Source organism: Metopolophium dirhodum, chromosome 6, assembly GCF_019925205.1.
Source record: "Metopolophium dirhodum isolate CAU chromosome 6, ASM1992520v1, whole genome shotgun sequence".
NCBI classification, from domain to species: Eukaryota; Metazoa; Arthropoda; class Insecta; order Hemiptera; family Aphididae; genus Metopolophium; species Metopolophium dirhodum.
The window spans coordinates 26,329,789-26,354,794 of NC_083565.1; the positions used below are offsets into that span (position 1 = coordinate 26,329,789).

General features: G+C 28.9%; 3 protein-coding genes across 5 annotated transcripts; all 3 read left to right on the forward strand.

Annotated features, from left to right (window-relative positions):
• The first annotated feature begins 18,750 nt into the window (after positions 1–18,750).
• LOC132947587 (uncharacterized) lies at positions 18,751–20,037 on the forward strand. The gene is made up of 5 exons (XM_061017881.1): positions 18,751–18,863; positions 18,921–19,022; positions 19,378–19,476; positions 19,654–19,899; positions 19,966–20,037. The coding sequence occupies exons 1-5, from the start codon at positions 18,780–18,782 to the stop codon at positions 20,035–20,037; spliced, it is 603 nt and encodes a 200-aa protein (XP_060873864.1). The 5' UTR covers positions 18,751–18,779.
• An 11-nt stretch (positions 20,038–20,048) lies between these two features.
• LOC132947588 (uncharacterized) lies at positions 20,049–21,065 on the forward strand. The gene is made up of 4 exons (XM_061017882.1): positions 20,049–20,084; positions 20,170–20,291; positions 20,497–20,742; positions 20,938–21,065. The coding sequence occupies exons 2-4, from the start codon at positions 20,171–20,173 to the stop codon at positions 21,063–21,065; spliced, it is 495 nt and encodes a 164-aa protein (XP_060873865.1). The 5' UTR covers positions 20,049–20,084; position 20,170.
• On the forward strand, positions 20,786–22,855 carry LOC132947099 (52 kDa repressor of the inhibitor of the protein kinase-like). 3 transcript variants are annotated; one of them, XM_061017297.1, is made up of 6 exons: positions 20,786–20,853; positions 20,938–21,431; positions 21,500–21,658; positions 21,759–21,951; positions 22,110–22,438; positions 22,514–22,855. In XM_061017297.1, exons 2-6 carry the CDS (start codon positions 21,375–21,377, stop codon positions 22,625–22,627), a joined length of 852 nt encoding a protein of 283 aa, XP_060873280.1. In that variant the 5' UTR covers positions 20,786–20,853; positions 20,938–21,374; the 3' UTR covers positions 22,628–22,855. The 3 variants fall into 3 exon arrangements, with proteins under 3 accessions (XP_060873280.1, XP_060873282.1, XP_060873281.1); XM_061017299.1 differs by having other exon boundaries at positions 21,500–21,586; XM_061017298.1 differs by having other exon boundaries at positions 20,803–20,853; positions 20,948–21,431.
• The last annotated feature ends 2,151 nt before the right edge of the window (positions 22,856–25,006 follow it).

Consider the following 25,006-nt stretch of genomic DNA (forward strand, 5'->3'; position numbering starts at 1 on the left):
TATAAGGCTCTTGATATATTGTTCTAATAGCAGTTGAAAAATATTAAAAATTCATAGGCACAATTTTTTTTTATAAGCATTTAAAGTTCAAATTTTGACAACATTTATCAAATTTATAATTTATTAATTATTTTGTAGTTAAAAATTTATAAATTTTTAACTTTTATGGCTAAGGATTGAAAATTTAAAACAAGGCTCCACGTAAATAGGTTATATATAAATTACTTTATTCACAATAATATCATCAAATATACTTGGTAAAATCATAGGCTGACTGACCGTTTTCGCTCAGAATCGTTTTTCTTATACAATGATATTATATCATTGAATTCAAATTTAACACCATCCATTACAGTGACCCACTTGTAACCTACCGTACAGCAGAGCGACATCCACTTATCCACCTTTTTTTTTTTTGTTTAAGAAGCTGGGCTTTTAGTTTGTAGTGTTTGTACTTTGTAATGTGGAATCATACAGTAAAATGTATTCAAAATTTTTTTTTGGTTTCCCAAAGTTTATTTGCCTGCGGGCGCCAACACCCTCCTTCAATTTTTTTTTTTTGGAATGCAACTCTAGTTGAATATTTTGTATTGAACTTGAAAATTGATTACTTGGTGCCCTATGAATAATCATTCTTTAATGAACTAAATATTTTGAATATTTTTTTCTGTTTACGATTCTTGGCATTTTAGTTGGATGTTTGTAATGTGTATTCCCACAATATAATTTATTTAATTTTTTTTTTCTTTTTAAAAATGCATTTGCCTGCAGGCGCCAACACCCTCCTTCAATTTTTTTTTTATGATTTAACCTCTAGCCAAATTTTGGAAACATTGACAATCTGGTACCCTTTGAATAATCCTTGTTTAATGAAATAAATATTTTAAATAGTTTTTTCTGTTTAAGAAGCTGGGGATTTTAGTTTTTGTACTTTGTAATGTGTAATCATACAGTAAAATTAATTCAAATTTTTTTTTGGTTTCCTAAAATGCATTTGCCTGCGGGCGCCAACACCCTCCTTCAATTTTTTTTTTTTAGTAATGCAACGCTAGTTGAATATTTTGTATTGACTTTAAAATTGATAACTTGGTGCCCTGTGAATAATCATTCTTGAATGAACTAAATATTTTGAATATTTTTTTCTGTTTACGATTATTGGCATTTTAGTTGGAAGTTTGTAATGTGTATTCCCACTATACAGGGCCGTATTGCGGTTTGGTGGCACCCCTGGCGAATCACTGCATTTGCGCCCCCTCCCCCTCCTCCAAATTAAAAATATACATTAGTTTATAAAAACATTTGAGATATATAAAACATGTAAAAACACATAGTACCTATATATCAAGTAATAATAACTAATAACATACAACTATTGTGTTTAATAATTTTTAATTTATTTTTATATAATTTTTACACAATATTACAAAGGTACTTTTCTTGATTTAATTGAAGCAAATTGATCAATGACATTTTCGATGAAAATCACTTAATTCATGTTCAGAAATTCGAGGATTTAAGTGTTGCAACCAATCGGAAAAACCGTCGTCACAAAATGGAGATTTTCGCTTATGGTTTTTTTTTTTAAAAAGCAAACATGGGAAACAAAACAGAGCGTCTGTACTAACACTATAGACTAACCACTGTCTTCTCACATTTTCACCATTCGGTAAATATTTGAAAAACCATTTACCATCAAAATGCCTACCATCTGCATTTAATGGAAAGTAATGATTTACGTCAAGGTGATACGGTTCCTGTTCAACAATATAAGTTCGAATTTTATCTGTTAAGATTGGCCAATTTCCAGGGTCACTAACACATTTTGTATTAACAAACATATGTTCATCTTTCTGAAAAATTTGTTGTTCAATATTCTCATCTAGGTTTAGTGCATTTTTTGACTCTATGAGTGTCAAACTTTCAAGATCAGTAACACATTTTGTATTTACTAATAAATGTTCATCTTTCTGAATAATTTGTTGTTCAATATCCTCTTCTAGGTTTAATAAATTGTTTGATGTTGATTCAAGTACTGCACAAGGATTTTTTTTTCGCGATTTTCATTGTTCAGTTTTTTAGTCAACCAATTGGCCATATTGGTTGCCAATTTTTCGTCTAATTTTTTTTTTTGCTTCTTTCCTTCTCAAACCATGCACCTGAATGTTTTTTTGAAGTCATTTTATGTCTACCTATCCTATTCAAAAGAGGTTTGATAATGAATATAGTGAAAATGATAGAAATAATAGGAATTCTATATATTTATTCTTTAGTCAACACTTTTTAATACACATGGTATATGGTATACCTAATAAAAATTTTAATGCATGTAATATTTATAAAATATGTATCATGAAAGTTAAAACTAAGGTTGGGCGATCGTATAATACATCGTATCACCCTCCAAAAAAAGGTATATATGGGCATCTAACAGTAGATTATAAATTATAGAAAACTGAAAAAGTATTATAATTGAGGTAGTAACTAAAATATGAAATTTAATTTTAAAGTTAGATAAAATTGTGGAAATTTTGTAAAACCGGCATCGGGATCCTTAGTTAATTTACCTACTCTTCTTAAATATTATAGTTCGTACGAGTGCGAGTGCTTAAAAGCTAGAAAAATGAATTACCATAATGTTGTGCTTACGTCAATTTTTCGTCAACGAAACTACGTCGAGACTCGGCAACAATTCAATAGAAAATAAAACCGTTGTACTTCGATTGTACTGTACTTTATATTATTATTATATTATTACTATGATAGACCATAATAATTTGTTTACAGTTTTATTTGAAGAAACAGTACAATAACGCGATAACGATAAGTCGATAATACGACTGGCCCGACGACCGACATTACAAAACGATAATATCTATATTAAGAATTACGTACATCACTGTTTAATAGAAGCTCAAATAACATATTGCTAATAGTAATGTCTTAATCTGAATAACAGGAAATGTACATTTTGGACACGAGGATACGTACCTACAATACTTAATAGTTGTGCTATAATTACATACATATCTAATCTATTATATTAATACTAAATCATACGTATAAATACATATAATTCATATGCTCTGTCCATCCTAAAAGTTATTAAAATAAATATACATTTTTCAAATATTACGTGAAAAATATTACATGAGTAGTATTGAAATTTGCGCCCCTCTCAGAAGTTTTAGAATTGCGCCCCTGGCCCATGCCCTCTTTCCCTGCTCTGAATACGGCCCTGCCACTATATAATTTATTTAATTTTTTTTTCTTTTTAAAAATGCATTTTCCTGCGGGCGCCAACACCCTCCTTCAATTTTTTTTTTATGATTTAACCTCTAGCCAAATTTTTTATACATTGACAATCTGGTACCCTTTGAATAATTCTTGTTTAATGAAATAAATATTTTAAATAGTTTTTTCTGTTTAAGATTCTGGGCATTTTAGTTTGTACTTTGTAATGTGTATTCCTACCGTTAAATTTTTTTTTTGGTTTTCTAAAATGCAATTGCCCGCAAGTGCCGACACCCTCCTTCAAAATTTTTATTTATGATTTAACCTCTAGCCAAATTTTTAAACATTGAAAATCTGGTACCTCTTGAATAATCCTTGTTTAATGAAATAAATATATTAAATTTGTTTTTTCTGTTTAATATTCTGGGTAATTTAGATTGTATTTTGTAATTTGTAATCATACAGTTTAATTTATTCAATATTTTTTTTTCTTTTTAAAAATGCATTTGCCTGCGGGCACCAACACCCTCCATCAATTTTTTTTTTATGATTTAACCTCTAGCCAAATTTTTATACATTGACAATCTGGTACCCTTTTAATAATCCTTGTTTAATGAAATAAATATTTTAAATAGTTTTTTCTGTTTAAGAAGCTGGGCATTTTAGTTTGTACTTTGTAATATGTGATCATACAGTAAAATTTATTCAAAATTTTTTTTTGGTTTCCCAAAGTTTATTTGCCTGCGGGCGCCAACACCCTCCTACAATTTTTTTTTTTTGGAATGCAACTGTAGTTGAATATTTTGTATTGAACTTGAAAATTGATAACTTGGTGCCCTATGAATAATCATTCTTTAATGAACTAAATATTTTGAATAGTTTCGTCTGTTTAAGATTCTGGGCATTTAAGTTTGTACTTTGTAATGTGTATTCCAAGAGTTAAATTTTTCAAAACTTTTTTTGGTTTCCTAAAATGCATTTGCCTGCGGGCGCCAACACCCTCCTTCAATTTTTTTTTTATGATTTAAGCTCTAGCCAAATTTTTTGAACATTGACTATCTGGTACCTTTATATAATCCTTATCTTTAATGAACTAAATATTTTGAATAGTTTCGTCTGTTTAAGATTCTGGGCATTTAAGTTTGTACTTTGTAATCTGTATTCCTAGAGTTAAATTTGTCAGAATTTTTTTTTGGTTTCCTAAAATGCATTTGCCTGTTGGCGCCAACACCCTCCTTCAATTTTTTTTTTTACGATTTAACCTCTAGCAAAATTTTTTATACATTGACAATCTGGTACCCTTTGAATAATCCTTGTTTAATGAAATAAATATTTTAAATAGTTTTTTCTGTTTAATATTCTGGGTATTTTAGATTGTACTTTGTAATGTGTTATCATACAGTTAGGTTAGGTTAGGTTAGGTAAATGCAGGCAAATGCAATTTAGAAAACCAAAAAAAAATTTAGAAAAAATTTAACTGTAAGAATACACATTACAAAGTACAAACTAAAATGCCCAGAATCTTAAACAAAAAAAACTATTCAAAATATTTAGTTCATTAAAGAAGGAATATTCGTATGGCACCAGGTTAGGCTAAATTTATATAAATTATATTGTGGGAAAACACATTACAAACATCAATCTAAAATCTCCATAATCTTAAACAGAAAAAAATTATTGAAAAAAAATTGAAGGGAGGTGTGGGCGCACGCAGGCAAATAGATTTTAGAAATCAAAAAAAAAAAAAATTACAGTAAATACACACATTACGAAGTTCAAACTAAAATGTCCCGAAACTTAAACAGAAAAAACTTTTCAAAATATTTAGTTCATTAATGAATTATTCAAAGGGTACCAGATTGTCAATGTTTAAAAATTTGGGTAGAGTGAAAATCATAAAAAAAAAATTGAAGGGAGGTGTTGGCGCCCGCAGGCATATAGATTTAAGAAAACAAAAAAAAAATTTGTAAAAAAATTTAGAAAAAACTATTCAAAATATTTTGTTCATTAAACAATTTTCAAGTCAATACCTACTAGAGTTACAGTATTAATAAAAAAAATTGAAGGAAGGTGTGGGCGCCCACAGGCAAATAGATTTTAGAAAACAAAAAAAAAATTGGAAAAAAATTTACAGTAGAAACACACATTACGAAGTTCAAACTAAAATGTCCCGAAACTTAAACAGAAAAAACATTTCAAAATATTTAGTTCATTAAAGAATTATTCAAAGGGTACCAGATTGTCAATGTTAAAAATTTGGGTAGAGTGAAAATCATAAATAAAAAATTGAAGGGAGGTGTGGCGCCCGTAGGCAAATAGATTTTAGAAAACAAAAAAAAAAATTTGGAAAAAAATTTAGAAAAAACTATTCAAAATAATTTGTTCATTAAAGAATGATTATTCATGGGGCACCACCAAGTTATCAATTTTAAAGTCAATACAAATTATTAAAATATTCAACTAGAGTTATAAAACTAAAAAATAAAAATTGAAGGACGCAATTGGAAACTGAAGGCAAATGAATTTTAGAAAACCAAAAAAGTTTTAGAAAAAATTTAACTGTAAGAATACACATTACAAAGTACAAACTAAAATGCCCAGAATCTTAAACAAAAAAAACTATTCAAAATATTTAGTTCATTAAAGAAGGAATATTCGTATGGCACCAGGTTAGGCTAAATTTATATAAATTATATTGTGGGAAAACACATTACAAACATCAATCTAAAATCTCCATAATCTTAAACAGAAAAAAATTATTCAAACTATTTAGTTCATTAAAGAATTATTCAAAGGGTACCAGAATGTCAATGTTTAAATACTTTGGCTAGAGTGAAAATCATAAACAAAAAATTGAAGGGAGGTGTTGGCGCCCGCAGGCATATAGATTTTAGAAAACAAAAAAAAAAATTTGTAAAAAAATTTAGAAAAAACTATTCAAAATATTTTGTTCATTAAACAATTTTCAAGTCAATACCTACTAGAGTTACAGTATTAATAAAACAAATTGAAGGGAGGTGTGGGCGCCCACAGGCAAATAGATTTTAGAAAACAAAAAAAAAATTGGAAAAAAATTTACAGTAGAAACACACATTACGAAGTTCAAACTAAAATGTCCCGAAACTTAAACAGAAAAAACTTTTCAAAATATTTAGTTCATTAAAGAATTATTCAAAGAGTACCAGATTGTCAATGTTTAAAAATTTGGGTAGAGTGAAAATCATAAAAAAAAAATTGAAGGGAGGTGTTGGCGCCCGCAGGCATATAGATTTTAGAAAACAAAAAAAAAATTTGGAAAAAAATTTAGAAAAAACTATTCAAAATATTTAGTTCATTAAAGAAGGATTATTCGTGGGGCACCAAGTTTTCAATTTTCAAGTCAATACAAACTAGAGTTACAGTACTAAAAAAAAAAAATTGAAGGGAGGTGTGGGCGCCCACAGGCAAATAGATTTTAGAAATCAAAAAAAAAAAATTACAGTAAATACACACATTACGAAGTTCAAACTAAAATGTCCCGAAACTTAAACAGAAAAAACTTTTCAAAATATTTAGTTCATTAATGAATTATTCAAAGGGTACCAGATTGTCAATGTTTAAAAATTTGGGTAGAGTGAAAATCATAAAAAAAAAATTGAAGGGAGGTGTTGGCGCCCGCAGGCATATAGATTTTAGAAAACAAAAAAAAAATTTGTAAAAAAATTTAGAAAAAACTATTCAAAATATTTTGTTCATTAAACAATTTTCAAGTCAATACCTACTAGAGTTACAGTATTAATAAAACAAATTGAAGGGAGGTGTGGGCGCCCACAGGCAAATAGATTTTAGAAAACAAAAAAAAAATTGGAAAAAAATTTACAGTAGAAACACACATTACGAAGTTCAAACTAAAATGTCCCGAAACTTAAACAGAAAAAACTTTTCAAAATATTTAGTTCATTAAAGAATTATTCAAAGGGTACCAGATTGTCAATGTTTAAAAATTTGGGTAGAGTGAAAATCATAAAAAAAAATTGAAGGGAGGTGTTGGCGCCCGCAGGCATATAGATTTTAGAAAACAAAAAAAAAAATTTGGAAAAAATTTAGAAAAAACTATTCAAAATATTTAGTTCATTAAAGAAGTATTATTCGTGGGGCACCAAGTTTTCAATTTTCAAGTCAATACAAACTAGAGTTACAGTACTAAAAAAAAAAAATTGAAGGGAGGTGTTGGCGCCCGCAGGCAAATAGATTTTAGAAAACATAAAAAAAATTTGGAATTAAATTTACAGTAGAAACACACATTACGAAGTTCAAACTAAAATGTCCCGAAACTTAAACAGAAAAAACTTTTCAAAATATTTAGTTCATTAAAGAATTATTCAAAGGGTACCAGATTGTCAATGTTAAAAATTTGGGTAGTGTGAAAATCATAAAAAAAAATTGAAGGGAGGTGTGGGCGCCCACAGGCAAATAGATTTTAGAAAACAAAAAAAAAATTGGAAAAAAATTGGAAAAAAATTTACAGTAGAAACACACATTACGAAGTTCAAACTAAAATGTCCCGAAACTTAAACAGAAAAAACTTTTCAAAATATTTAGTTCATTAAAGAATTATTCAAAGGGTACCAGATTGTCAATGTTTAAAAATTTGGGTAGAGTGAAAATCATAAAAAAAATATGAAGGGAGGTGTTGGCGCCCGCAGGCATATAGATTTTAGAAAACAAAAAAAAAATTTGGAAAAAAATTTAGAAAAAACTATTCAAAATATTTAGTTCATTAAAGAAGGATTATTCGTGGAGCACCAAGTTTTCAATTTTCAAGTCAATACAAACTAGTGTTACAGTACTAAAAAAAAAAAATTGAAGGGAGGTGTTGGCGCCCGCAGGCAAATAGATTTTAGAAAACATAAAAAAAATTTGGAATTAAATTTACAGTAGAAACACACATTACGAAGTTCAAACTAAAATGTCCCGAAACTTAAACAGAAAAAACTTTTCAAAATATTTAGTTCATTAAAGAATTATTCAAAGGGTACCAGATTGTCAATGTTTAAAAATTTGGGTAGAGTGAAAATCATAAAAAAAAAATTGAAGGGAGGTGTTGGCGCCCGCAGGCATATAGATTTTAGAAAACAAAAAAAAAATTTGGAAAAAAATTTAGAAAAAACTATTCAAAATATTTAGTTCATTAAAGAAGGATTATTCGTGGGGCACCAAGTTTTCAATTTTCAAGTCAATACAAACTAGAGTTACAGTACTAAAAAAAAAAAATTGAAGGGAGGTGTGGGCGCCCACAGGCAAATAGGTTTTAGAAATCAAAAAAAAAAAATTACAGTAAATACACACATTACGAAGTTCAAACTAAAATGTCCCGAAACTTAAACAGAAAAAACTTTTCAAAATATTTAGTTCATTAATGAATTATTCAAAGGGTACCAGATTGTCAATGTTTAAAAATTTGGGTAGAGTGAAAATCATAAAAAAAAAATTGAAGGGAGGTGTTGGCGCCCGCAGGCATATAGATTTTAGAAAACAAAAAAAAAATTTGTAAAAAAATTTAGAAAAAACTATTCAAAATATTTTGTTCATTAAACAATTTTCAAGTCAATACCTACTAGAGTTACAGTATTAATAAAACAAATTGAAGGGAGGTGTGGGCGCCCACAGGCAAATAGATTTTAGAAAACAAAAAAAAAATTGGAAAAAAATTTACAGTAGAAACACACATTACGAAGTTCAAACTAAAATGTCCCGAAACTTAAACAGAAAAAACTTTTCAAAATATTTAGTTCATTAAAGAATTATTCAAAGAGTACCAGATTGTCAATGTTTAAAAATTTGGGTAGAGTGAAAATCATAAAAAAAAAATTGAAGGGAGGTGTTGGCGCCCGCAGGCATATAGATTTTAGAAAACAAAAAAAAAATTTGGAAAAAAATTTAGAAAAAACTATTCAAAATATTTAGTTCATTAAAGAAGGATTATTCGTGGGGCACCAAGTTTTCAATTTTCAAGTCAATACAAACTAGAGTTACAGTACTAAAAAAAAAAAATTGAAGGGAGGTGTGGGCGCCCACAGGCAAATAGATTTTAGAAATCAAAAAAAAAAAATTACAGTAAATACACACATTACGAAGTTCAAACTAAAATGTCCCGAAACTTAAACAGAAAAAACTTTTCAAAATATTTAGTTCATTAATGAATTATTCAAAGGGTACCAGATTGTCAATGTTTAAAAATTTGGGTAGAGTGAAAATCATAAAAAAAAAATTGAAGGGAGGTGTTGGCGCCCGCAGGCATATAGATTTTAGAAAACAAAAAAAAAATTTGTAAAAAAATTTAGAAAAAAACTATTCAAAATATTTTGTTCATTAAACAATTTTCAAGTCAATACCTACTAGAGTTACAGTATTAATAAAACAAATTGAAGGGAGGTGTGGGCGCCCACAGGCAAATAGATTTTAGAAAACAAAAAAAAAATTGGAAAAAAATTTACAGTAGAAACACACATTACGAAGTTCAAACTAAAATGTCCCGAAACTTAAACAGAAAAAACTTTTCAAAATATTTAGTTCATTAAAGAATTATTCAAAGGGTACCAGATTGTCAATGTTTAAAAATTTGGGTAGAGTGAAAATCATAAAAAAAAATTGAAGGGAGGTGTTGGCGCCCGCAGGCATATAGATTTTAGAAAACAAAAAAAAAAATTTGGAAAAAATTTAGAAAAAACTATTCAAAATATTTAGTTCATTAAAGAAGTATTATTCGTGGGGCACCAAGTTTTCAATTTTCAAGTCAATACAAACTAGAGTTACAGTACTAAAAAAAAAAAATTGAAGGGAGGTGTTGGCGCCCGCAGACAAATAGATTTTAGAAAACATAAAAAAAAATTGAAAAAAAATTTACAGTAGAAACACACATTACGAAGTTCAAACTAAAATGTCCCGAAACTTAAACAGAAAAAACTTTTCAAAATATTTAGTTCATTAAAGAATTATTCAAAGGGTACCAGATTGTCAATGTTTAAAAATTTGGGTAGAGTGAAAATCATAAAAAAAAAATTGAAGGGAGGTGTTGGCGCCCGCAGGCATATAGATTTTAGAAAACAAAAAAAAAAATTTGGAAAAAAATTTAGAAAAAACTATTCAAAATATTTAGTTCATTAAAGAAGGATTATTCGTGGGGCACCAAGTTTTCAATTTTCAAGTCAATACAAACTAGAGTTACAGTACTAAAAAAAAAAAATTGAAGGGAGGTGTGGGCGCCCACAGGCAAATAGATTTTAGAAATCAAAAAAAAAAAATTACAGTAAATACACACATTACGAAGTTCAAACTAAAATGTCCCGAAACTTAAACAGAAAAAACTTTTCAAAATATTTAGTTCATTAATGAATTATTCAAAGGGTACCAGATTGTCAATGTTTAAAAATTTGGGTAGAGTGAAAATCATAAAAAAAAAATTGAAGGGAGGTGTTGGCGCCCGCAGGCATATAGATTTTAGAAAACAAAAAAAAAATTTGTAAAAAAATTTAGAAAAAACTATTCAAAATATTTTGTTCATTAAACAATTTTCAAGTCAATACCTACTAGAGTTACAGTATTAATAAAACAAATTGAAGGGAGGTGTGGGCGCCCACAGGCAAATAGATTTTAGAAAACAAAAAAAAAATTGGAAAAAAATTTACAGTAGAAACACACATTACGAAGTTCAAACTAAAATGTCCCGAAACTTAAACAGAAAAAACTTTTCAAAATATTTAGTTCATTAAAGAATTATTCAAAGAGTACCAGATTGTCAATGTTTAAAAATTTGGGTAGAGTGAAAATCATAAAAAAAAAATTGAAGGGAGGTGTTGGCGCCCGCAGGCATATAGATTTTAGAAAACAAAAAAAAAATTTGGAAAAAAATTTAGAAAAAACTATTCAAAATATTTAGTTCATTAAAGAAGGATTATTCGTGGGGCACCAAGTTTTCAATTTTCAAGTCAATACAAACTAGAGTTACAGTACTAAAAAAAAAAAATTGAAGGGAGGTGTGGGCGCCCACAGGCAAATAGATTTTAGAAATCAAAAAAAAAAAATTACAGTAAATACACACATTACGAAGTTCAAACTAAAATGTCCCGAAACTTAAACAGAAAAAACTTTTCAAAATATTTAGTTCATTAATGAATTATTCAAAGGGTACCAGATTGTCAATGTTTAAAAATTTGGGTAGAGTGAAAATCATAAAAAAAAAATTGAAGGGAGGTGTTGGCGCCCGCAGGCATATAGATTTTAGAAAACAAAAAAAAAATTTGTAAAAAAATTTAGAAAAAACTATTCAAAATATTTTGTTCATTAAACAATTTTCAAGTCAATACCTACTAGAGTTACAGTATTAATAAAACAAATTGAAGGGAGGTGTGGGCGCCCACAGGCAAATAGATTTTAGAAAACAAAAAAAAAATTGGAAAAAAATTTACAGTAGAAACACACATTACGAAGTTCAAACTAAAATGTCCCGAAACTTAAACAGAAAAAAACTTTTCAAAATATTTAGTTCATTAAAGAATTATTCAAAGGGTACCAGATTGTCAATGTTTAAAAATTTGGGTAGAGTGAAAATCATAAAAAAAAATTGAAGGGAGGTGTTGGCGCCCGCAGGCATATAGATTTTAGAAAACAAAAAAAAAAATTTGGAAAAAATTTAGAAAAAACTATTCAAAATATTTAGTTCATTAAAGAAGTATTATTCGTGGGGCACCAAGTTTTCAATTTTCAAGTCAATACAAACTAGAGTTACAGTACTAAAAAAAAAAAATTGAAGGGAGGTGTTGGCGCCCGCAGACAAATAGATTTTAGAAAACATAAAAAAAAATTGAAAAAAAATTTACAGTAGAAACACACATTACGAAGTTCAAACTAAAATGTCCCGAAACTTAAACAGAAAAAACTTTTCAAAATATTTAGTTCGTTAAAGAATTATTCAAAGGGTACCAGATTGTCAATGTTTAAAAATTTGGGTAGAGTGAAAATCATAAAAAAAAAATTGAAGGGAGGTGTTGGCGCCCGCAGGCATATAGATTTTAGAAAACAAAAAAAAAATTTGTAAAAAAATTTAGAAAAAACTATTCAAAATATTTTGTTCATTAAACAATTTTCAAGTCAATACCTACTAGAGTTACAGTATTAATAAAAAAAATTGAAGGGAGGTGTGGGCGCCCACAGGCAAATAGATTTTAGAAAACAAAAAAAAAATTGGAAAAAAATTGGAAAAAAATTTACAGTAGAAACACACATTACGAAGTTCAAACTAAAATGTCCCGAAACTTAAACAGAAAAAACTTTTCAAAATATTTAGTTCATTAAAGAATTATTCAAAGGGTACCAGATTGTCAATGTTTAAAAATTTGGGTAGAGTGAAAATCATAAAAAAAAAATTGAAGGGAGGTGTTGGCGCCCGCAGGCATATAGATTTTAGAAAACAAAAAAAAAATTTGGAAAAAAATTTAGAAAAAACTATTCAAAATATTTAGTTCATTAAAGAAGGATTATTCGTGGAGCACCAAGTTTTCAATTTTCAAATCAATACAAACTAGTGTTACAGTACTAAAAAAAAAAAATTGAAGGGAGGTGTTGGCGCCCGCAGGCAAATAGATTTTAGAAAACATAAAAAAAATTTGGAATTAAATTTACAGTAGAAACACACATTACGAAGTTCAAACTAAAATGTCCCGAAACTTAAACAGAAAAAACTTTTCAAAATATTTAGTTCATTAAAGAATTATTCAAAGGGTACCAGATTGTCAATGTTAAAAATTTGGGTAGTGTGAAAATCATAAAAAAAAATTGAAGGGAGGTGTGGGCGCCCACAGGCAAATAGATTTTAGAAAACAAAAAAAAAATTGGAAAAAAATTGGAAAAAAATTTACAGTAGAAACACACATTACGAAGTTCAAACTAAAATGTCCCGAAACTTAAACAGAAAAAACTTTTCAAAATATTTAGTTCATTAAAGAATTATTCAAAGGGTACCAGATTGTCAATGTTTAAAAATTTGGGTAGAGTGAAAATCATAAAAAAAAAATTGAAGGGAGGTGTTGGCGCCCGCAGGCATATAGATTTTAGAAAACAAAAAAAAAATTTGGAAAAAAATTTAGAAAAAACTATTCAAAATATTTAGTTCATTAAAGAAGGATTATTCGTGGAGCACCAAGTTTTCAATTTTCAAGTCAATACAAACTAGTGTTACAGTACTAAAAAAAAAAAATTGAAGGGAGGTGTTGGCGCCCGCAGGCAAATAGATTTTAGAAAACATAAAAAAAATTTGGAATTAAATTTACAGTAGAAACACACATTACGAAGTTCAAACTAAAATGTCCCGAAACTTAAACAGAAAAAACTTTTCAAAATATTTAGTTCATTAAAGAATTATTCAAAGGGTACCAGATTGTCAATGTTAAAAATTTGGGTAGTGTGAAAATCATAAAAAAAAATTGAAGGGAGGTGTGGCGCCCGTAGGCAAATAGATTTTAGAAAACAAAAAAAAAAATTTGTAAAAAAATTTAGAAAAAACTATTCAAAATATTTTGTTCATTAAACAATTTTCAAGTCAATACATACTAGAGTTACAGTATTAATAAAAAAAATTGAAGGGAGGTGTGGGCGTCCACAGGCAAATAGATTTTAGAAAACAAAAAAAAAAATTGGAAAAAAATTTACTTTAGAAACACACATTCCGAAGTAATTGTTGAAAAACATTTTAAATGTTTAAAAAATTTGGCTACACTGAAAATCATAAAAAAAAATTGAAGAGAGGTGTTGGTGCCCGCAGGCAAATGAATTTTAGAAAACAAAAAATAAAAATGTGGAAAAAATTTTACTTTAGGAACACGCTTTAGGAGTACACGGGTACTCAGCGTTCTCCCAGGTATAGCCGGTTAATCTTAAAAAATATTTATAGATAAAAATCTACTAGAGTTCAATGAATTGAAAAAAAAATTGTTTGAGAAATCTGTGTGAAATAACACTTAACAAAAGAATACGCTGGAAGCTAAATACTGCAATACATATTAACTACAATCCAAAAACTAAGTATTGTTTACATTATAATAATACGAACAGTTATTATGATCAGAGGTGTATCACCGTAATACATGTATAAGAAAATGTATAAAAACGAATGTAATTTATAAAGGATGCAAAAAAATTAAATGAGAAAAAGGTCCTGCACGGACTCTACTATTAGATTGTAATTTATGAAGGACATAAAATAATGTTTAATTTAAAATAATATTGTGTTTGGCTGGGTCTACAGTCAATATTAAATTACAAACTATAAAGTCTAAATGCAAATAAAAACATAGTTTTAGTCTTTGTAAATATGTGCGGAAAAAAATTGGATTTAGTACAATGTAAAAAAATGTGGAAAGGAAACCCTGAGAATTCTTTGAAAATAGGATATTAAAACACAAAACTATATATTAAATTAAAACTATTGATTTTATACATTTTCTATTTACAATAGGTAAAGTAAGCATTGAAAACCTTATAAAATCCTAATAAAATTATATTTTGTTATATTTTAAAATACTTTTATAATTTGTTGTGTTAAAAAAATCATTATTTAATGTTGGCTGTATTTAAGTTTTTAATAACTATACTGGTACAACTCTAGCTGACAGTCTTTAAGACCGTGTTAAAAACTATGATAATTAGTTAACGTCTAATTTACTGTCCTATCCTAACCTAACCTAACATAACCAAATTAATAATATTTAAATATTTTCTTTCATTGTTATGTTTATAATATCGAATACCATTATAGTTTGTAGGAAAAGATCATCGCAAAGCTCATGACCAGTGATTGTAGTCGTCTATCATCGCACCATAGCTTCAACTAACCATAGGTTTACCTAACTAACCTTCTTATGACTTATTAGGACACTTTGAATAAAAAGATCCTGAGTTTCAGGTTGCCGAACTTAAGTGTTTGATTATCAAGTTGATCCTTTGTTTGTTGACACCTTAATCCATGCTATGGATGAAGCCCATAGATATGGATAGTCCACGCCTATTTTAAATACATTTCAGGCCGCGTTCCCGGAGGGAAGGCAATTGAGGCTCCTTTATATTGATAGTCGATACTCGACTTGGCATCAATTGTTCCCCTCGAAGATCAGACCGCTGATAAGACTATTATGTCCTATCCATTATGTTATATCTTTATTATCTATGATGGAGCCATACCCAGCTCACTCGTGTAAACAATTTGAAGCACATAAAAGCGATCAACGAATCTCTATCCATCTTGTAATGATAAAAAACAGAGTGCCCAATTTTAAGTGGAGCTATCCATCGACCGCCGCCCAGAAATACGGATTCCCCGACGGAACGCAAACGCCGCCCGTAACTACAGATGGCGCTATCCGAACGCGCTCCACCCGCAGGAAAAACTGAGATTTCCTTATGAAAATAACAAATTACAAGGACAAAAAGTACATATTCATAATCAGTGCATTTCAAACTATAAGATGGATACTATCGAACACTTCAAACCTGTAGCTGCATCACAAAACACAGAGAAGTGTCACACGATATTCCAATCGGGACCGGCAAGCATTGTACTACAGAAATACAGGCCGCCGACCGCCGTATCATCATTGCAAACCCTACCCACTATCATGGGTAGGCCAACAATTTTAAATAACCACCCTCACCAACTTTCGTCCTACTAGTAGAGGCAAAACCCTGGTATAGTTAACGGCATAACCTTCAAAGCAAAGCAAAGCGTATCATCATCATTCTCCCCGCTGAGAAAAAGCGAATAGTGAGCCGGACGGTATTACGCCACGAACGGACATTCTACAGTTTGTCCCGGCATATACCCTCCACCACCGCCGCAGTGAGTCGCGAGGTATATATTGTCGTTACGCGTCCACCGTTACTGAGCGCCGCCGTCCGAGCCGAGTCAGCCAGTTCCATCCGACCAACGTACGACCACCAACGGAACAGATTGTAAAAGGTCCAACACCGTTTGCCGTTTTTTTTTTATCAGCATACAGACATCCGAGCCAAGTCACACTGCTGAAGCCGCCCAGCTGTTCACGCCGGTAATAATTATATTACCGTGCTACTGATCCCGTCATAATGAACACCCGACCAAAAACCGTGAGTTTTATGTTCACGCCTTCCCCCCCCCCCACCCATGTTTTATGTGATCCTTTATTAAACTATTTTATCTGTACACTCGTAAGAGTATAATTAATTAATTCAAAATAAATACTGTACAACAAATTATTAAAATTGTGTCTGTATGAAAAATAATAAGTTTTTGAGAATAAACGCAACAACAATTCAACCAAAAACACCCTGCGTTTAATTTTCATTACAATCTCATATCTCAACCTTCATATTCTCTATGCAAAAAGTAAATTTAAGACAAATTTGTAAATCAATGCACAGTCTCTCTATTGTACTAATATTTGTGATTTCATTAATTTTCAGTATTTTGTATAGTTAGTAATGATTAGTAAACCTAACCTACTGAGGCAATCTTGAGGCATTTCCTTTTAGGAAATTAATTAAATCTTCAAACATAACTCTTAATTCAAGAGTTTGTAACTAATACAATCATAATATAATATGAGTATAGTATATTTCGTAATATTTTTTTATACTATTTACTGTTGGTGAAATATTAAGTTTGTATTTCTAATATAATATATGTTATGGTATTTATGGACGACACTTGCACCATGGCCCTTCGATATACTAATGTGGCGACCCGGCACATCTCTTTTAGATAAATTATTAAATACTTAATCAAGTCTTCCAATTTACTAAGCATTTATGTTTTGTAGATGATTTGAAGAAAAATTTAAAATTGAAGAGAGACTGTGTGAATTAACAAAATTTGTGGTATGAAATGTTTATTTGAACACCTGTTATAATGTATTATATTGAACTTAAGTTAATTTTTTATAATGTACTATAGTAAACATTTGATCATTTATTACAATATACGTATATTATACATAGATTTCAAGTATGATTTTTTTTGAGTTTTTTTTTTGAAAGCTATACTTACTACAATACAAGACACTTTATTTTTATATTTTGAAGCAATATATATTTTGGATTATTTAGATCTATATAAACTAAATTTCAGACCCATAGTTTAGTATTTAAAGTTTGTATGATCAAAGTCGTGGAACCAAATTTTATCAGACTCTACTAGAATGTTGTAGTTAAATTAAACTATAATAAGTATGCGGAATAACAGTACCTAACCTTCTATTATAATTTGTTATGAATATAATATTTTAAGTAATAACTCAAATTTAGCACTTTTACGGTACTTAATACATTTTCCTAATATTTTAACAGAAATTATGGAGCTAAAAATATAGAAATACCTATATTATGTCACGGTCCATAGTTGATAGTTTTGTTTCATTTATAATAATAATGCTTTTTAATATACTTTTTCATAAATTAATATTTATTACAGTTGGCTTTTATGATTTGTTTGAACTATTAGTACGTATTTTTTTGGGGAGATCCCTATTATTACAACACCGTTACCAATATGCGTTTTTTTCTGGTTAGTTAATATAATTGCATGTTTTCATGATTTCTTCGTATTTATGCTTATTTTCTTAAAATGTTTTTATATTTTCGGTTCATCCGTTACCTACCTACATACCTACCTACCAAGTGTGTAAATAAAGAATTTTTTGTGTAAACCAATTTGAATTATTATCTATTAATTTAAAAAAAATTAAATAAAAACGTTTTCATTCAGTATTTTTTTGAATATTTTTGAATATTTCAGTGCATATATTTGCCTGTTTTTAGTGCATACATGCAGGCAAATATTTAACACTTTTTCATTGCATTAAATTCACATCCCTGCTAATTACTTTTGTCCAATCATAATACCTACCACAATTAATGTTAAATGTCAAATTGTCAACAATCAACTGCTTCTTCAACTTGATAACACTTAAGAGGATCAGTGGCGTATTTACGGGGGGGGGGATAGATCCCCCTTGGCCTTTTTTTTTTTTTAGTCTGTTCCCATAAACCTTAATATACCTACTAGTATGCAAACCGCAACTGTAATTACCTGTAATCAGTAATCACAAATCACAACTAACGATGTATGAAATCTGATATTATTATAATTAATGAGGAGTGAATATAGGCAAAATTATACACAATCTCTTATCTCAGTGGAACAAATGATAACGTTTGTCCCTGATTTGTATCCACAGTGTCATGTATTCTATTATTAGATCATAAACAAATGTACGATATTTTGATAATATGATCTAATATACCTAACCTATAGTAGGTAATATTCTATTACACAGTAATTGTTTATGATAATCATTAATCTATGCATACTATTCGGTGTTCTGTTTATACTTCATTGCTCAAATGATAATAAATTGAGTATTAAAACAACTATTTAAGAAATATTATATTAATTCGTGATTGAAAGTGATATTTTATGGTCAAATTTACTTTTATTTATGTACGGTATTTTATTTTTCAATATAATTTACCTACTTTTTTCAATGACATCAAAAAAGAATACCTTGTTATCATTTTTCACAAGCAATAAAAAAATTCGAAGAGAAAATGAAAATAACGAGACTGAAGTAAGTGCTAATTTTTGTGAAATTTGAAATGTAAATTCAAGTTTTTGTGATATTTAGGTGAACTCACCAGTAAGAAAAATTACAGAAGTAAACAATTCTGCATGTACCACAAATTCTTTAGAAAGTTTTAGTGAGGCATCGAATTCACGATTACAGCAAGTAATTAATTATTTCATTGAATATATAAAAAGTTAATTGTTCAAATTTCAAATTTGTTTACTTTGTTATTCTTAAAAAAAAACTAAATTAGTTATGCTTATATAGGTTTATATGCTTTTATGATCAGTGGTCACAGCTTATAAATTTATAACTCACTTAAATAGATCTCTTAAATTATTTAGGCATTATATTATTTATATTATATATTATTATATATTTATTAGCTTCAAATAGCATGTTTTACTTGACATATGGAAACAAATACAATTTAATAATTTGGCTTAAAAATTGTTTAATATATTCTAGTTATTATTGTGGCATTAATATAATAATATGTTTCAATTATTTATTAAAGGATGATTTTATTTGTGAAAATAATCAAACGCTCGGCAATGCTAATGACATAGGTTATTTTGTAGAATGTTTATCTTTAACAGATGCTGATAAAAAGCTTGTAAGTTACATACTAGTTGATAAATTATTTCAATACTTAACACATTAATATTTATTGAATTAGTATTTTTTTTAAATTATGCATATTTATTTTTATTTAATGTCTATATTTTAAATTTAATTTTATAATATTTATTAAAACTAATTAGTTTGTTATTTAAAATGATATTTATTCAAGGTGCTAACTAATCTATGGGTACCAGATGTTGAATATAAATTCCCATTGCTTGCAAAAAATGAAAAACGTGGCTTAAGATTTCAGCATAAATGGCTAAAAGAATTTAATTGGCTGGCGTATTCAAATGTCAAAAATGGGACATTCTGTAAATACTGTGTACTGTTTGCAAAAAATGGTGGTGTTGGAAGCCAGCCTTTGGGTAGCCTTGTTACTGTTGCTTTCAGCAACTGGAAGAAGGCAAAAGAGGTTTGATAATTTAAATGATTTATTCCAGAGACATTTGCTAAAATATTTAATACATTTTTTTTTTAGACTTTTCGGGCTCGTGGAAGTTTGAAATATCATACATTGTCTGTTCTAGACTCTGAACACTTTTTAAAATAATAGAAAAAAAAGGAACTGTCTATAATAGAACGCATAGATAATAATAGGTAGGTAATATTAAATGCATAATATGATAACCCTTACTTTAAAGTTTAAATTTTTGAAGTACATTGATTCTGTGAATTTGTTTAGAATGGTACAAATTGAAGAAAATAGAAGGAAAATAGGACCAATTATTGAGTGTATAATTCTATGTGGTAAAGAAGAGTTGGCTTTGAGAGGACATAGAGATTTTGGTGATATCTTAGTAGATGGTAAGCATAAATATAGAAACTAAAAACTAAATTGTATAAACTTTTACCATTTAATAATAATAATACTTAAGTATAATTAAACTGAATTATCAATGTCATATAACTATTGGACAATAATGCTCCAGTCATGCTAATTATGGATTTACAATTATTATTGTAAAAAACATGTTATTATTGTTTGCAACTTTTAACTTTTATTTTTTAGATGATTCAAGGCAAGGCCATTTCCGTGGTATTCTCAAGTACAGAGCAAAAGGAGATGAATTTTTGCGTAATGTTCTTGAGGGTTCAGGGAAACGTAATAAATATACGAGTCCAATTATACAAAATGAAATAATTCAGTCATGTAACACAATTTTACTAAGGAAACTAGTTAATGTGATTAATAAATCTAAATGTTTCTCTGTTCTGGCTGATGAAACAACCGACATATCGACTAAAGAGCAACTCAGTATATGTGTTTGATATATTGATAAAAACAGTAAGTTGCATGAGAACTTTTTACGATTTTTTGAAATTGATAGCTTGACTGGTTATGACTTGGCTAACTCAATATTAAATGGTAATTGTAAATAACACATTTATGATTTATTTATTTATTCACTTTATTTATTTATATTATTTAATTACATTTTTTTGTTGGTAGGCTTAAACAGATGTGGAATTGATTGCAATTATTTATATGGCCAAGGCTATGATGGGGCCAGTAATATGGCTGGTCGATTTAAAGGAGTACAGACTATTGTGAAATCTAAATACCCCAACGCTATATAATATGTACATTGTGCAGCACATTCGCTGAATTTAGCTGTTTCAACAGCTAGTGGCATAAAACCTATCAGAAATTGTTTGGGGGTGATCGAAAAAGTTTATAATTTTTTCAATACCCCTAAAAGAAATTCTGTTCTTTTAAATACCATTGAGAATTCAAATAATGCACCCCAAGTAAAACAACTCAAACGGCTTTGTGCTACTCGTTGGATTCAACGTTATGATTCTGTAAATGATTTTTCTGAACTATTTTCATTTGTTCTCAATGCGTTAGACATTATATCTGATTGGAAAGAATCAACAGATGCTGAAATGCTTCAGAAAGCGTTAAAAGATTCAGAGTTTATGATTTCTTTGATTGTTATAAAGGTTCAGATAATATCTATTTTATATACATTTAGGTACATATATTGTGTTATTTTTAAATTTTGTTTTAGGTATTATTTTCTTATGGACTTCCGCTGTGTAAACAATTGCAAAAAGTTCAAATTGATTTGAAAAAGACAATACTCATAGTAGAAAATGTAATAGCTACTTTAAAATGTATCAGAGAAAATAATGAAATAGAATTCAAAATTATCTATAATAATGTCAAAGTAATCTTTTACTTTAATATACTGTTTAATATTTAAAATAATATTTATGATGTACCTACATCATAAATATACCCCCCCAATATTTATTAATATATTACAGAAAATGGCAGATGATGTTGGAATTGAATTGCTAGAGAAAAGAATTTCTTCTAAACAAACACATAGAGCTAATCCAAATTTACAAAATCATTCTACCGAACAATACTATCGTGTAACAGTATTTTTACCATATATTGATTACTTTATATCACAACTTACTGAGCGTTTTATAAATCATAAAAGTATTTTTGAAGGTATAAACTAGTTATTACATATTTTATATTATATTTTCAAAAAAAAATCTCTATTGACATTATATTATTATAAATTATAATATAAGTACAAATACTGAATAGCTATATAAATAACTAATTTGCCAAAGTATTTTATTATTTGATATTTACTGTTATAGGGTTCGATTGCATTTTTAAAACCCAGCCATTGCCACTAGAGATAAATGACCGAGAACAATTTAATAAGCTTGTGAACATATATTCACCCGTTGTAGATAAATTCAATAGCATAGCCGAATTCAATATGTGGAAAACAAAACTATTTACAGATAATATCATTCTTAGTTCAGGATTACAGGCATTAGAAATTTGTGATAAAGAATTTTATCCCAACATTTACATGTTGATAAAAATATTTTGTACGCTTCCAGTGTCAACAACAACTCCTGAACGATCATTCTCTAATTTAAAAAGAATTAAAACTTATCTCAGGAATAGTATGAATGAAGTAAATTTGCAGATTTTAAATTATGATATATTATTGAAAGTATTTATAAAATTGTGTATTTCATTGTTATTATAGACTAGACTGAATGGATTGGCTCTATTAGCATGCCATACAGAAACAAAGATTACACCAGATGAAGTCATTGATGAATTGTCTCTGAAAAATAGAAGACTGGAGTTTGTTTTGTAAAATCACTGCAAATAAATGGCTATATGTGCCTATGTGTTATATATACCTATGTAGATAATAGATATCAATGATCAATATAATTATATGATATTTTACATTTTTACAGAACAAATTATTAATTAGCTAAATATTTTATAAATTTATTTCATTGTGTTGATTATTATAAATCTATATTAAGCTATTAATATATTTTTTATTCATTAGATTATTATGTTAAACTTAAAATGCTATTCATTGATTAATATTGTCTTTTAAAATACCTATACTTGATTAGTGATTAAAAATTAGGGATTAGCAAAAAAAAAAAGTCTTGCATGACTGGTTTCTTTGAAAATGTATTTCTAATTTCTATATCCCCCCCCCCCCCTCAAGAAAATCCTAAATACGCCACTGAAGAGTATGTCAGATTTTTAGCGCACCATTTATTTCTCTCTCTGACCCACGCACAATCATTTTAGTGTTTTCTTAATCGTACATTTGGTATGCTACGCGTGGGTCAAAGATGGAAAACAAATAGTGCGCTGACATCCCAACCAGCAACAAGTTTACACGAGTGAGCTGGGTATGGCTCCATCATAGATAATAAAGATATGGATAGGACATAATGGTCTTATCATCGGTCTTCGAGGGGAACAATTGAGGCCAAATAAAGTATACCTATATCGAGTATCGACTATTAATATAAAGGAGCCTCAATTGCCTTCCCCTCAGGGAACGCGGCCTGAAATGTATTTAACATAGGCGTGGACTATCCATGGTGTCAACAATCAAAGGATCAACTTGATAATCAAACAATTAAGTTTGGCAACCTACAACTCAGGATATTTTTTATTCAAAGTGTCCTAATGAGCCATAAGAAGGTTAGTTAAATAAACCTATGGTTAGTTGAAGCTATGGTGATGATAGACGACTACCATCACTGGTCGTGAGCTTTGTGATGATCTTTTCCTACTAACCATCAAGGTATTCGATATTGTAAACATAATAATGAAAGAAAATATTTATCAACTGATTACGTTACGTATTACCTACGTATTGTTAACATAACTATTCTACCTTTACACTTTTTCTTCCCCCGTCTCTCACAGCTATATACAGGTTCAGCCACTCTCATTCCACTCCTCCATATGATCGGTATTCTGTCTATCCATCTCTTCTTCAGTCTTCTCGCCCCTCATTTCCCCCCTAAATTAACTTCTATAGCCACTCTCACTATCTCTTATCATACAGTGACCGAACCACCTAAACCTATTCTCTCTTGTTTTCACTACAATATGTACACTACCCTTAATTAATTCATTTCTTATTCTATCCTCTTTTGTACCTTAACACCTAACTTATTATTCTCATATCTGCTACCCTCACTCCACTTACCTACCCTAACCTTACATTTCTTTTTCATCTTTCCCTTTCATACACCAAACATTCTGAAATCCTGTTGACCCATTTCCTTATCTTCGCCATATCACACACTTCCTAATTCCTATTCACTCAGTCTCTAGTTACCTACAAGTCATCGTACTTGATTCTCGGTGAAAATATTTAAATATCATTGAGCGAATTCCCTACTCGAAATAATTACTTAAAAAAATAATATACCTCGCCAATTTTCTAATTTTTAACACGACTCTATTGATAGCCGGAATAGTGTTATACCAGTATAATTACAATACAAATATTGAAAAATTTCGGGCAATACATCCTTTGATCAATTAACAATAATAAAAAAAAACTTACTGAGAAATAAGAAAATACATACCCCGTGACGGAATCAAAACTGCTACGGAACTTAGTCTTCGAAGCACTGAAACGTTCACACATTTCAATCTGCTTATGATATAATATTATTCCCAGTTTGAAAATTTTCACTGACGAATACCATTTCTGAAATAACACGCATCTCATGCAGTAAAATGTTCAACAATATTCTAATGACCTATTCGTTACAGTCTACAGATATTATATAAACCTACCAATAAATACCTAATATTAATTTTTATTACACAGAGTTTGTATTTTTAAATGTTGTATTCAAGGATTTATAATTTTTATTTTTATACCTAACAAAAATTACATTTATTCACAAGTCAGTTATCAACTAGAACTCGACTACGAGTAAGACAGCGTTTGGATTGTTCGGACTGGCGAATAATTTATTATTATTATACATTGCGCCTTTGGTAGGTAGTAAACGTATATGCTTCTACGTTACTGAGTTAACAGATTTTCCGTGACAATAAAAATTTAATTCAAGTCTAAAAAGTAAGTAAATGTAAGCCCCAAAATAATATGAAAATAAACTAACACAACAATCGCTTAAAAATTAATTTAATTCAAATAATGAGATGAACCTTATTAGACCATTTAAATTTTCCAGAA

Excerpts from the sequence above, each read along its gene's own strand:
- LOC132947587 (XM_061017881.1), top strand. The coding sequence starts at position 18,780 with ATGACATCAAAAAAGAATACCTTGTTATCATTTTTCACAAGCAATAAA. Across the intron at positions 18,864-18,920 it reads ATGAAAATAACGAGACTGAA|GTGAACTCACCAGTAAGAAA; the intron begins GTAAGTGCTAAT and ends TGTGATATTTAG. Across the intron at positions 19,900-19,965 it reads ACTGGAAGAAGGCAAAAGAG|ACTTTTCGGGCTCGTGGAAG; the intron begins GTTTGATAATTT and ends TTTTTTTTTTAG.
- LOC132947588 (XM_061017882.1), top strand. The coding sequence starts at position 20,171 with ATGGTACAAATTGAAGAAAATAGAAGGAAAATAGGACCAATTATTGAG. Across the intron at positions 20,292-20,496 it reads TGGTGATATCTTAGTAGATG|ATGATTCAAGGCAAGGCCAT; the intron begins GTAAGCATAAAT and ends TTTATTTTTTAG. Across the intron at positions 20,743-20,937 it reads ATCGACTAAAGAGCAACTCA|GCTTAAACAGATGTGGAATT; the intron begins GTATATGTGTTT and ends TTTTGTTGGTAG.
- LOC132947099 (XM_061017297.1), top strand. The coding sequence starts at position 21,375 with ATGCTTCAGAAAGCGTTAAAAGATTCAGAGTTTATGATTTCTTTGATT. Across the intron at positions 21,659-21,758 it reads TTATCTATAATAATGTCAAA|AAAATGGCAGATGATGTTGG; the intron begins GTAATCTTTTAC and ends AATATATTACAG. Across the intron at positions 22,439-22,513 it reads TCAGGAATAGTATGAATGAA|ACTAGACTGAATGGATTGGC; the intron begins GTAAATTTGCAG and ends TTGTTATTATAG.